At 41.9% G+C, this 12,769-nt stretch overlaps 1 protein-coding gene across 2 annotated transcripts in view; it reads left to right on the top strand.

The window, feature by feature from the left end:
* Positions 1 to 1,861: 1,861 nt before the first annotated feature.
* LOC112222287 (metabotropic glutamate receptor 7) overlaps positions 1,862 to 12,769 on the top strand; it is a 120,682-nt gene continuing 109,774 nt past the window's right edge. The window contains exon 1 of one of the 2 annotated variants that reach the window (XM_042304061.1): positions 1,862 to 3,189. In XM_042304061.1, coding sequence (XP_042159995.1) covers positions 2,680 to 3,189 — 510 coding nt within the window. In that variant the 5' untranslated portion in view covers positions 1,862 to 2,679. The remainder of the gene's footprint in view (positions 3,190 to 12,769) is intronic. The other variant, XM_024385041.2, reaches the window with a different exon arrangement.

Raw genomic sequence — 12,769 nt, 5'->3', positions numbered from 1 at the left:
TGCCTGTGTCAGTGTATTCATACTGGAAGAGACCATCTGCCTCTCTTCCCTCTAGTCTCCTCCCTCTCTTCCCTGCTTCAGATCTCCCCAGCAGGCTGTCCTTAACTCTGGTCTGGGTTGAATGGTGTTGCTTTGATTAATACAGATAGCGTTCTCTCACAACTACAGTAGCCAATCTCTTGCTTTATTGGAAGGGATACCATAGACACGTCCAATAGCTATGAGCAGGTGCTGGATATGAAAGTAAAACATTTTGTGGGTGATCTTGTCTTTTATTCCATAGCATCAGTCACAAGGATGCATTTAAACCATTGGGTAATGGCAGGTGAAGTTGGATTACTCCTGGACCACAGCTATTTTCTGCTGTTCAGAGTTGAGCCTGATTTTTATATTGAATTCTGCTTCTGCCACCAATGCAGTTAACTGAGATAAATTCTAAACATGACAGTTGGGCTTGAATTAATCTCTATTGGAGCTAAATTAATCGGAAATGTGTCTGTTCATGCCTGTAACGTCAAAAGGCCATGTTTCAATTACAGTTACATGATAATACCCTTTAATCTCTTAATTGAGCAAAATTGAGACGTGGCCAAAAATGGACATAATATGCAACTCTGAACCTAACCATTACATTCAGCATGGAGCAAGTGCACATGCAGTGAGTGCACTGTCTGGATGCTGTCATTATTTTGGAGTGGACGAACATGCACAGGTAGCCTACTTTTTGAAGTGAGTTGTTAGATAATAAAAGGTATCAGATAATAAAAGGTAATTCATTTGTATTTTTATTGTTTAAATGCCATCTTTACTATTAGGCCTGTAAAAATGTTTTGTGGCACCCAATAGAGACCCCCCATGTCACGGTGTAATTCGCACTCTGAATTTAGTCCAAGGATATAGGCTTAATCTATGTACGTGAAACCAGCCGCTAGAGTTTAAATTGTTTCAGTGCTGATAGCTTTTAGGTGGTAGGCTATAGGATATTATAACCCAGGGTGTAGTTATGCCTCACTACCGGTGTCACAGCATGGGGGGATGGCAAAGAAGAATTAGAAAGTGTCTTGTGGAGAAGGGGTTGCCAGGGCGACCAGTTGGCACCCTTCAAAAATGTCTGTGTTCAATGCTCTGTCTCTGACATTTCCTTTGCAGGGGGGTAGGCCTTCATGTTTGGTAGGCTAACATTTAGTGTGCTCTGAGCAATAAATGTTGGATACATCAAAATATCCGAGTTCTTGTTTTAAATTGTACAAATAGGCCGCTTATTAAAAATAAGCCTATATCTTAGAATAGTTGACATTGTAGGCTAATCACCGGTTGGATCGACTTCCTGTCGTGTACTATAGCCTATTCGTGAAACGTCTACATAATCAGCACTGTCAAATGATTTACAAAATCTCACAGATGAACTGTATATTATCGTGTCCATTTGAGATATGTTTTAAGCAAATGTATAATTAGGTGGGTGGAGTGTGTGAGTGCGTGTGTGTAATGAGAGGGAGAGTGACTGGAGAGTGGAGAAAGGGAGGGAGACGAGAGGCGAGAGAGAGAAAGAGAGATTTTGGATTTCAACGGACCCCCGAACGACTGCGTGATGTACAAAGGGCTGCTCCTTTGCTCAGTGCGCACCGATGACGATAATGTGAAGAAGGCAAAATAACGAAGGAGCTTACATGCAATCAGAGGGATACAATAACAACTGTGGTTTACAATGTTATCCTTGACTGAGAAATGTAAAGACGAAGCACTGACAGAGAGGAGTTGACACACTTTCCCAAACCTCGAAAATATGACTTTCTACAGGTAACCGTAATCGCTGGAAACCTTGTTGAAAAGTGATTCACGTCGGGAGGGGAGGGGGGTCAAGCAGCTTGAATGACGTCTCTGGGAAAGCTGGTGAAAACTAATCGTGCATGGTGAGTCCATCTGTGAGTCATTCATTTGTCTTACTTGTATACTATATGATTTTTGGGGGGGCGGAGGAGAAGGAAATAAAGAAGTAGAGATTGTTAGCATTTTCGTCCAGTTCGAAGAGTCTGAATGCCCACCAACGGTAGGCGTTTCATTTGGGGAGATATTTTGTGATGATATGGACTCCGGGTCGACCGACACGCAGCAGGCAGATCGTAGCGGACCCGCCAGATCCGTCACTGCGCTCATGTGAAGTTTGGCTCTGCGAAAAGGATGTCACCCAGTTCTGCTGGATCTAATATCAAAGAGCATTTTTAAAGGTTGTTTGATCTGTTCGGTATTTTAATTCTGTGAAAGATATATTAGGATTTTTCTCAGTTTTGATCGGATCCCTTTTTCTTTTACTGTGAACCTACTCATCTAGGTGTTGCTTTGACTGATAGCCTACTGTCATGCATATTTTTTGGCGTAAACTATTTTATTAATGTTTTCTCAGACAAATGGATGTCAATTACCTCTTTTCACTGAGCGATTTGTATCCCTGTCAGTTTTTTTCTATTCAACAAGCTAAGCGAGCACTGGTAATCAAGCGATGGGCGCAGTTTGCCTGAGTAGGAACCGAATGCGTCTCGATTTTTTTAATGCAGCTTGTTGAATCTCCTCCTAGGTAATAGGAATGGGCTCGTATTGACAAACTTTACAGCCATTTGGGTGGTAACAGGCGGTTTACAGCTTCCCTTTCCCTAAAACTAACTCAGCTGTCAGAGCATCATGGCTCGTTACGGTTTCGGACTGAAACAGAACCCTCGCTTTCTATGGATAGTGTTTTGTTTGACGAGAACGTTGTTGGATTTCGCGCGGTCGCAAGAAGTTTACGCACCCCATTCTATCAGGATTGAGGGACATTTGACCCTGGGTGGTCTCTTCCCCGTGCACACCAGAGGGACCGACGGCGTGCCTTGTGGAGATATCAAAAAGGAGAACGGGATCCATCGGCTTGAGGCCATGCTGTATGCTCTGGATCAAATCAACCTCGACGATCAACTTTTACCCAACATCACCCTAGGCGCCCGGGTGCTAGATACTTGTTCGAGAGATACATATGCGCTGGAACAATCATTAACTTTCGTTCAGGCTTTGATACAGAAGGACACTTCGGATGTGAGGTGCACCAATGGAGAACCGCCGTTGTTCGTCAAGCCCGAGAAAGTGGTTGGAGTCATTGGCGCCTCGGCAAGTTCTGTATCGATTATGGTCGCCAATATTTTGCGCCTCTTTCAGGTGAGTGACCTCTGAAAATCCCCCCATACTGTATGCTTATTTTTAAAACAACATGTGTAAGCTAGTCCTATTTCATTAGGTGTCTTAGGCTGTAAAATAAAACACATAATATCTACAGTAATTGTTGGCCTCATTGCATTATGAGAAAAGGTTGAGAGACAGTTTGAGTGGGCTGTTGCGCTTCCCTGGTGGTGCTGAAAGAACAGCTCCTGCTGCCCCCCCCAGCTGTGTAGTGCTAGGGCAAAAAACAAAACGTGCACATGGGGGGGCAGGAGGCCACAGGAACGAGTTTGCGAAATTCTGCTCTATCCCTCCCTCTCCTTCAATCTCCCGTTCCCTTTCTTCAAGGTGGATTAAATGTTGCCTGGCTGGCAACCTAGTCTGAAAGATTTGATAGAATGGTTGTTTTTATTGGGGATTTTCAAATGAATCCTTTTACATATTTTACAAATGTTTGGATTAAACTTTTATTTTTGAGGCAAAAATATGTCTGTTTTGAGTGTCTGTTGTCAGCTACGTCAGTGGCTTGTCAGCTACATCAGTGGCTTGTGAGCTACATCAGTGGCTTGTCAGCTACATCAGTGGCTTGTCAGCTCTGTCACTGATGGCTTGTCAGCTACGTCAGTGGCTTGTCAGCTACATCAGTGGCTTGTCAGCTACATCAGTGGCTTGTCAGCTCTGTCACTGATGGCTTGTCAGCTCTGTCACTGATGGCTTGTCAGCTACGTCACTGATGGCTTGTCAGCTACGTCAGTGGCTTGTCAGCTATGTCAGTGGCTTGTCAGCTACGTCAGTGGCTTGTCAGCTCTGTCACTGATGGCTTGTCAGCTCTGTCACTGATGGCTAACCTCCTGAAGATCAATCTTTTTCTCAATCAAAAATAAAAACTAATCACTGTATTGCAAAATATAATATTTGCTATATAAATGTTTTATGTTTGAAATCTAGAAAGAAAATGCCAAAATATTCATAGAACATTTAATGGTGCTGTAAAACAAAGAAAAATGGGTTTAGAGATTTGTATGAAGAAAAATAATCATGTAATGTTATAATTACACATTAAAGGCCTTTTAAACACTTGTTGGCCAATAAATGTATAAGTTAAATGCTTTTTATGGTGTCTGAGAGAGTTGACATAAATCCAGTTAGTTGCATGTTATATACAGTGCCAGTCAAAAATGTGGACACACCTATTCATTCAAGGGTTTTTCTTGATTTTTACTATTTCTATATTGTAGAATAAAAGTGAAGACATCACAACTATGAAATAACACATGTAATCATGTGGTAACCAAAAAAGTGTTAAACAAATCTAAATATATTTTATATTTGAGATTCTTCAAAGTAGCTACCCTTTGCCTTGATAACAGCTTTGCGCACTCTTGGAATTCTCTGAACCAGCTTCACCTGGAATGCTATTCCAACACTCTTGAAGGAGTTCCCCCATATTCTGAGCACTTGCTGGCTGCTTTTCCTTCACTCCGCAGCCCAACTCATCCCAAACATCTCAATTGGGTTGAGGTCGGGTGATTGTGGAGGCCAGGTCATCTGATGTAGCACTCCATTACTCTCCTTCATCAAATAGCCCTTACACAGCCTGGAGGTGTTTTGGGTCCTTGTCCTGTTGAAAACAAATGACAGTACCACTAAACGCAAACCAGATGGGATGGCGTATCACTGCAGAATGCTGTGGCAGCCATGCTAGTTAAGTGTGCCTTGAATTCTAAATAAATCACAGACAGTGTCACCAGCAAAGCACCCCCACACCATCACATCTCCTCCTCCATGCTTCATGGTGGGATATACACATGCAAAGATCATCCATTCACCTACTCTGCGTCTCACAAAGACACGGCGGTTGGAACCAACAATCTCAAATTTGGACTCATCAGACCATAGGACAGATTTCCACCAGTCTAATGTCTATTGCTTGTGTTTCATGGCCCAAGCAAGTCTCTTCTTATTATTGGTGTTCTTTAGTAGTGGTTTCTTTGCAAAAATTCAACCATGAAGGCCTGATCCACGCAGTCTCATCTGAACAGTTGATGTTGAGATGTGTCTGTTACTTGAACTGTGTGAAGCATTTATTTGGACTGCAATTTCTGAGGCTGATAACTCTAATGAACTTATCCTCATCAGCAGAGGTAACTCTGGGTCTTCCATTACTCTGGCGGTCCTCATGAGAGCCAGTTTCATCATAGTGCTTGATGATCTTTGCGACTACACTTGAAGAAACTTTCAAAGATCTTGACATTTTCTGGATTGACTTACCTTCGTGTCTTAAAGTAATGATGGACTGTTGTTTCTCTTTGCTTATTTGAGCTGTTCTTGCCATAATATGGACTTGGTATTTTACCAAATAGGGCTATCTTCTGTATACCACCCCTACCTTGTCACAACACAACTGATTGGCTCCAATGCATTAAGAAGGAAAGAAATTCCACAAATTAACTTTTAACAAGGTACACCTGTTAATTGAAATGCATTCCGGGTAAATACCACATGAAGCTGGTTGAGAGAATTCCAAGAGTGTGCAAAGCTGTCATCAACGCAAAGGGTGGCTTCTTTGAAGAATCTCAAATATAAAACATTTTGATTTGTTTTGGTTAATACATGATTCCATATGTGTTATTTCATAGTTTTGATGTCTTCACAATTATTCTGTAGATGTAGAAAATAGTAAAAATGCAGAAGCACAGTGGAATGAGTAGGTGTGTCCAAACTTTTGACTGGTACTGTATATGCTCTCTTTTTAGCTGGTTCTTTGTCGGATTTTGAGCCGCAGTCATACAAAATCATGTGTTTCTCCACTCCGAGGATTAATCCACGGATAAAAAGGGAAAGATCATTTGTTTTAAGTTAGCAATCTTTAATTCATCTCACCTAGTTTGTCTTTCAAGCATCCACATGGATTTGTCTCTTCCTGATATCAAATAAGGGAATTTGCAGTGAAATAGAACCATGTTCTATTTTAATGCTTGGCTATGCAGACGCTCGGTCACGTACAGTAAACGAGCGGTGTGGGTGAAATGATTGAATAACATGTATGTGTACATTATTTTGCAATGCTCGCATACGCAATGTAGCCGGTGAGGTTTGCATGTCAGACTAACATGCTGACTAGACCGGGCACAGGCGTTCGTCTGCGTGCGCCAATGCGCACATGTTATCTTTGCAAAATAACTATTTTGGATGAAGCAGTTGTTAGCTAGAATGCTAACACTCATTGATATAAACTCAGCAAAAAATAAACGTTCCTTTTTCAAGACCCTGTCTTTCAAATATAATTAATAAAAATCCAAATAACATCACAGATCTTCATTGTAAAGGGTTTAAACACTGTTTCCCATGCGTGTTCAATGAACCATAAACACTGAATGAACATGCACTTGTGGAACGGTTGTTCAGACACTAACAGCTTACAGACGGTAGGCAATTAAGGTCACAGTTATGAAAACGTAGGACATTAAAGAGGCCTTTCTACTGACTCTAAAAAACACCAAAAGAAAGATGCCCAGGGTCCCTGCTCATCTGCGTGAATGTGCCTTAGGCATGGTGCAAGGAGGCATGAGGACTGCAGATGTGGCCAGGGCAATAAATTGCAATGTCTGTAATGTGAGACCCCTAAGACAGTGCTACAGGGAGACAGAACGGACAGCTGACCATCCTCGCAGTGGCAGACCACGTGTAACAACACCTGCACAGGATCGGTACATCCGAGCATCACACCTGCGGGACAGGTACAGGATGGCAACAACAACTGCCCGAGTTACACCAGGAACGCACAATCCCTCCATCAGTGCTCAGACTGTCCGCAATAGGCTGAGAGAGGCTGGACTGAGGGCTTGTAGGCCAGTTGTAAGGCAGGTCCTCACCAGACATCACCGGCAACAACGTCGCCTATGGGCACAAACCCATCATCACTGGACCAGACAGGACTGGCAAAAAGTGCTCTTCACTGACGAGTTGCGGTTTTGTTTCACCAGGGGTGATGGTCCGATTTGCGTTTATCGTGGAAGGAATGAGCGTTACACCGAGGCCTGTACTCTGGAATGATATCAATTTGGAGGTGGAGGGTCCGTCATGGTCTGGGGCGGTGTGTCACAGCATCATCGGACTGAGCTTGTTGTCATTGCAGGCTATCTCAATGCTGTGCGTTACAGGGAAGACATCCTCTTCCCTCATGTGGTACCCTTCCTGCAGGCTCATCCTGACATGACCCTCCAGCATGACAATCACACCAGCCATACTGCTCGTTCTGTGTGTGATTTCCTGCAAGACAGGAATGTCAATGCTCTGCCATGGCCAGCGAAGAGCCCGGATCTCAATCCCATTGAGCATGTCTGGGACCTGTTGGATCAGAGGGTGAGGGCTAGGGCCACCCCCCCCCAGAAATGTCCAGGAACTTACAAGTGCCTTGGTGGAAGAGTGGGGTAACATCTCACAGCACGAACTGGTAAATCTGGTGCAGTCCATGAGGAGGAAATGCACTGCAGTACTTAATGCAGCTGGTGGTGACTGTCACCAGATGCTGACTGTTACTTTTGATTTTGACCCCCCCTTTGTTCAGGGACACATTATTCAATTTATGTTAGTCACATGTCTGTGGAACTTGTTCAGTTTATGTCTCAGTTGTTGAATCTTGTTATATTCATACAAATATTTACACATGTTAAATTTGCTGAAAATAAATGCAGTTGACTGTGAGAGGACATTTATTTTTTTTAGTTTAGGTTGTAGCAAAAGCTAGCCAAAGAGCAATTTTACTGGTTGAAGTTAGTGTTTTTATTTTAGTAAAACGCAGTTGATTTGCGATGACACAAACATTACATTAAGCAGAACATTCATAGGAGCCTTAAAATCCAATTATAATCCAATAGTAGTGTGAAATGCACTCATAAGCAACATGTAAATAGAGGCTTTTTTTTGCTGGCGTTCTATAAGAACTCCCCCTTGTTCTGCCACCTACTTGCGCACATTGCCCTCATGCGGCAATGTTTGCAAACACAGAGAGGGGTCTTTAGGCAACTCTGTTATGATTATTTTTTATATGCATATTTTTGTGGAACAGTTTCATTTCAATAAGTATGTTTTTGTTTCTTAAAATCATTGTCACGTGGTTAATCATAAAAATCAGAATTAAAAATGATACACATCTATAAGTTACAATTCAACTAAGGGAGAGCACCACCCTCTGCCATATGGACACATTGATAGTCTACACTGTGATCCATTGGCGGCTGAAGAAATGAGTACATGGAACTCCAAAATAGCCTGTAGGCCAATGCAGCAGTAGGCCTATAACTTCCACTGTCAACTAACCGAACTAAAATACATAGCCCTAAAGCTGATAAAAATAAAAACTGAAGAAAATATCCAGATGAAAATTCTGGATCTTTCAAATAACATGAATCTTTCTACTCTGTCTGCCTAGAGTTCCCCAAACCAGTGAGCTAGGGACAGACAGCTGTTTTTATTACGTTTCCACTGGATATATAGTGCATTAGGAAAGTATTCAGACTCCTTTTACTTTCTCCACACTTTGTTACATTACGGCATTATTCTAAAATTGATTAATTGCTCCCCCCCCCTCATCAATCTACACACAATACCCCATAATGACAAAGCAAAAACTGTTTTTTAGATTTAAAAAAAGAACTATAACATTTACATAAGTATTCAGACATTACTCAGTACTTTATTGAAGCACCTTTGGCAGTGATTACAGCCTCAAGTCTTCTTGGGTATGATGCTCTAAGCTTGGCACATCTGTATATTTGGGGAGTTTCTCCCATTGTTCGCTGCAGATCCTCTCAAGCTCTGTTAGGTTGGATGGGAGCGTTGCTGCACAGCTATTTTCTGGTCTCTCCAGAGATGTTTGATCGGGTTCAAGTTCAGGCTCTGGCTGGGCTGCTCAAGGACATTCAGAGACTTGTCCTGAAGCCACTCCTGTTTTGTCTTGGCTGTGTGCTTAGAGTTGTTGTCCTGTTGGAAGGTGAACCTTCACCCCAGTCTGAGGTCCTGAGCTCCTGGAGCATGTTTTCATCAAGTATCTCGCTGTACTTTGCTCTGTTCCTTTTTGCCTTGATCCTGACTATTCTCCCAGTACCTGCCGCTGAAAAACATCCCCACGGCATGATGCTGCCACCACCATGCTTCACCGTAGGGATGGTGCCAGTTTTCCTCCAGATGTGACACTTGGCATTCAGGCCAAAGAGTTCAATCTTGGTTCCATCAGACCAGATATTCCTGTTTCTCGTTTTCTGAGAGTCTTTAGCTGCCTTTTGGCAAACCCAAGCGGGCTGTCATGTGCCTTTTACTGAGAAGTGGTTTCCTTCCAGTCACTCTACCATAAAAGCCTGATTGGTGGAGTGCTGCAAGATGGGAGAACCTTCTGGATGGTTATCCCATCTCCACAGAGGAACTCACCTCCCTGACCAAGGCCCTTCTCCCCCGATTGCTCAGTTTGGCCAGGCGACCAGCTCTAGGAAGAGTCTTGGTGGTTCCAAAGTTCTTCCATTTAAGAATTATGGAGATGACTTTGTTCTTGGGGACCTTCAATGCTGCAGAAATGTTTTGGTACCCTTCCCCAGATCTGTGTCTCTACACAATCCTCTCTCTGAGCTCTACGGACAATTCCTTCATCCTCATGGCTTGGTTTTTGCTCTGACATGCACTGTCAACTGTGGGACCTTAAATAGACAGGCGTGTGCATTTCCAAATAATTTCCAATCAATTGAATTTACCACAGGTGGACTCCAATCAAGTTGTAGAAACATCTCAAGGATGTTCAATGGAAACAGGATGCACTTGAGCTCAATTTTTGAGTCTCATTGAAAAGGGTCTGATACTTACAGTATATAAATAAGGTATTTCTGTTTTGTATTTTTAATAAATTAGCAAAAATGCCTAAAAACCTTTGTTATTATGAGGTATTGTGTTTAGATTGCTGAGGATTTTTTACTTATATAATCCATTTTAGAATAAGGCTGTAACGTGAAAAAATGTGGAAAAAGTCAAGGGGTCTGATGCTTTCCGAATGCACTGTGGGATCATTACATCATGATTTGTTTTTCATGGTGATTATGGTGGCCGGGAGAGTGTTGGAAAGATTTTTCAAATACTGTGAAGAATTATTATTATTTGCAAAATGTGTAAAAAAATAAATAAATAAATAAAAAATAATGACTTTGTTGACTTACTGTGTGAGGTGAAGAAAAAATGACAGAGAAGCTGAGATTATTAGTGGTGGATGTGGTGACTTTAAGACAATCAGAATTCAGACATCCCAAATGAGAACTTTCCTCCATAAGCATGCGGCAGACCAGGTACGACCTACTTCTATGCGTGCTCTCCTTCTGTATGTTCCTCTTGAGAAATCAGACCCATTATCATTGCTCACATGGAGCACTCCAAACAAAATACAATGAAAACAATTGACACAGCTTGTAAATGATGGTTATGAAATGAACCAAAACTTGTTTCTCACGAGTGTAGCAGGTTGTGAACTCTGCAAACATCGTTTCCACTCCAATAATGAGAAAATAGGCTAAATTACCGTAATTAAAACATGCATTAACAGAAATGAATGAAACCAAATGACGGAGGATTAACTGTGCATCCACTAGGCCTACTGGTCACATACAGTGCCAGTCAAGTCTGGACACACCTAGTCATTCAAGGGATTTTCTGTATTCTACATTGTAGAATAATAGTGAAGACATCAAAACTATGAAATAACACATATGGAATCATTTAGTAACCAAAAAAGTGTTAAACTAATCAAAATAAATTGTATGTTTGAGATTCTTCAAAGTATCCTCCCTTTGCCTTTGACAGCTTTGCACACTCTTGATAATGAGACACAGTGACCACAGTAGAATGTTTAAGTGTTCCTCATAGGCCTGCGTACCTCTTGTTGAGAAAGAGTCAGCAGCAGAACACACTGACAGTAGGCTCACTGTTAGTACTGCAGTGGAATGAGGCACCCTGCAGAGCTGAAAAACAGCAAATGAATTATTAAAAACGCATGTTTAGAGCAAAATATGCAATTATTTAAAATAGTGTGCATACATTTGCCATAGTACAAGCCAACATCTAAGCAAGTTCTCTCATTTGAAGATATAAGATGTGCTGTTCGGAAGGCCAAGTAGAAAACATGAGTTTTAGTGTTTGTGTTATTGACTTGTGGTTAAACATTGTGACTTACTATCAATGCTATTATTGTCTGTTTTCCAAAATCAATTAAACCAAGCACAGGCAAGCACACTAAGTAGCTGTTTAATAGAGACTGAAGCCATCAAAGTACTTACCATGCTGCTTTATGAAAGGCCCAACCACATTAGCGCACACACACACACACACACACACACACACACACACACACACACACACACACACACACACACACATTATTACCCCCTTCTCTTAACACCAAGTCCAATCTTTACCAGACCACTCCAGTCATGCTGGTCTCAGGAGCTTTGTGGCTGTCAGGTGGACATGCTTGTTGATGGTTCCAATATCTTTAGGGTAAATTCCCTCTTCCATTATCAATGGAAGATTACAAATCAGGATTCTCCTTAGAGTGAAGGCATCCCAAGGACTATAATTGTCATGCCTTTCCCAAATGCAAGTGATTATGTCTAACATGTTCCTTGAGTATAGCATTAAAACTCACCCACATAGTAGAAAAGTTTTGGAGTTATCATGGGATTTGTCGACCCATAAAAGATTCCTTGGGGAAAGAAAGGACACTTCAATAAGTCCCTAATTCCGTTATCTCAGGTGCTCCAGTGTCTGTCTGTGTGTCAGGCTGCAGCAGTGTAGGTGGGGTGTGTGCTGTGGCATCAGCGTAGTAATCAGGCTCGGGGAATCAGTGGGTTGACACAGGCGCCGTCACACAGCTCCTTCCTCCGTTTGCTCAGGCAATCACTCTGCATTTATGCTAATTCTCCCCACTGCACCGCGCTGGCTGCCATCATATAGCTGTCACCGGCTATGTTGAGCCCCACAGTCAAACCCTACACAAAGCCTCAGGAGGAAAGATTTGTTTAAATGTCTCGATTTCCAACCGATTTCAATATTGAGACAGCACAGTCTCCTCGAAGTTTTTCTCTTTCTCTCCCACTTAGACATGTTCTTGTCTTGATGATCATATTGATAGTACATATTGATTAAGTAGAATCCCAGTGGGAGTCAATAGAATCCGGGGATGATAGCTCCCTGCTCATTTACACTCATCACTGCAACTGATTCATTTGTGATAGCAATTACAAGTTTCACAAAATGTTTTCAAATCCAATCCATCAAGTGGAGAATTAATTTAGTCAAACGCTGAATGAAACACCTGTTCCGTTGTGATAGAAAAGGTAAAGTGGAATTTCTTCTGTCAAAATCGTGATTAACGGCTCCATACTTTATCAGACAAGCCGTGTCTGATTTCATTTTCTTCTCATTGTCAATAATAAAGCGAATGAAGATGTCTGTGGTTGAACAACTGGAGTTGAGGTGCTACCTAAATTAAGTAGACAATACATCCCAACATAAGGTGAGATCCTCTTCATATAAATGTAACCTT

Source organism: Oncorhynchus tshawytscha, linkage group LG22, assembly GCF_018296145.1.
Source record: "Oncorhynchus tshawytscha isolate Ot180627B linkage group LG22, Otsh_v2.0, whole genome shotgun sequence".
Lineage (NCBI taxonomy): Eukaryota > Metazoa > Chordata > Actinopteri > Salmoniformes > Salmonidae > Oncorhynchus > Oncorhynchus tshawytscha.
The sequence above is the reverse complement of the archived record's forward strand: the minus strand, read 5'-3'. Positions and strand labels throughout refer to the sequence as shown.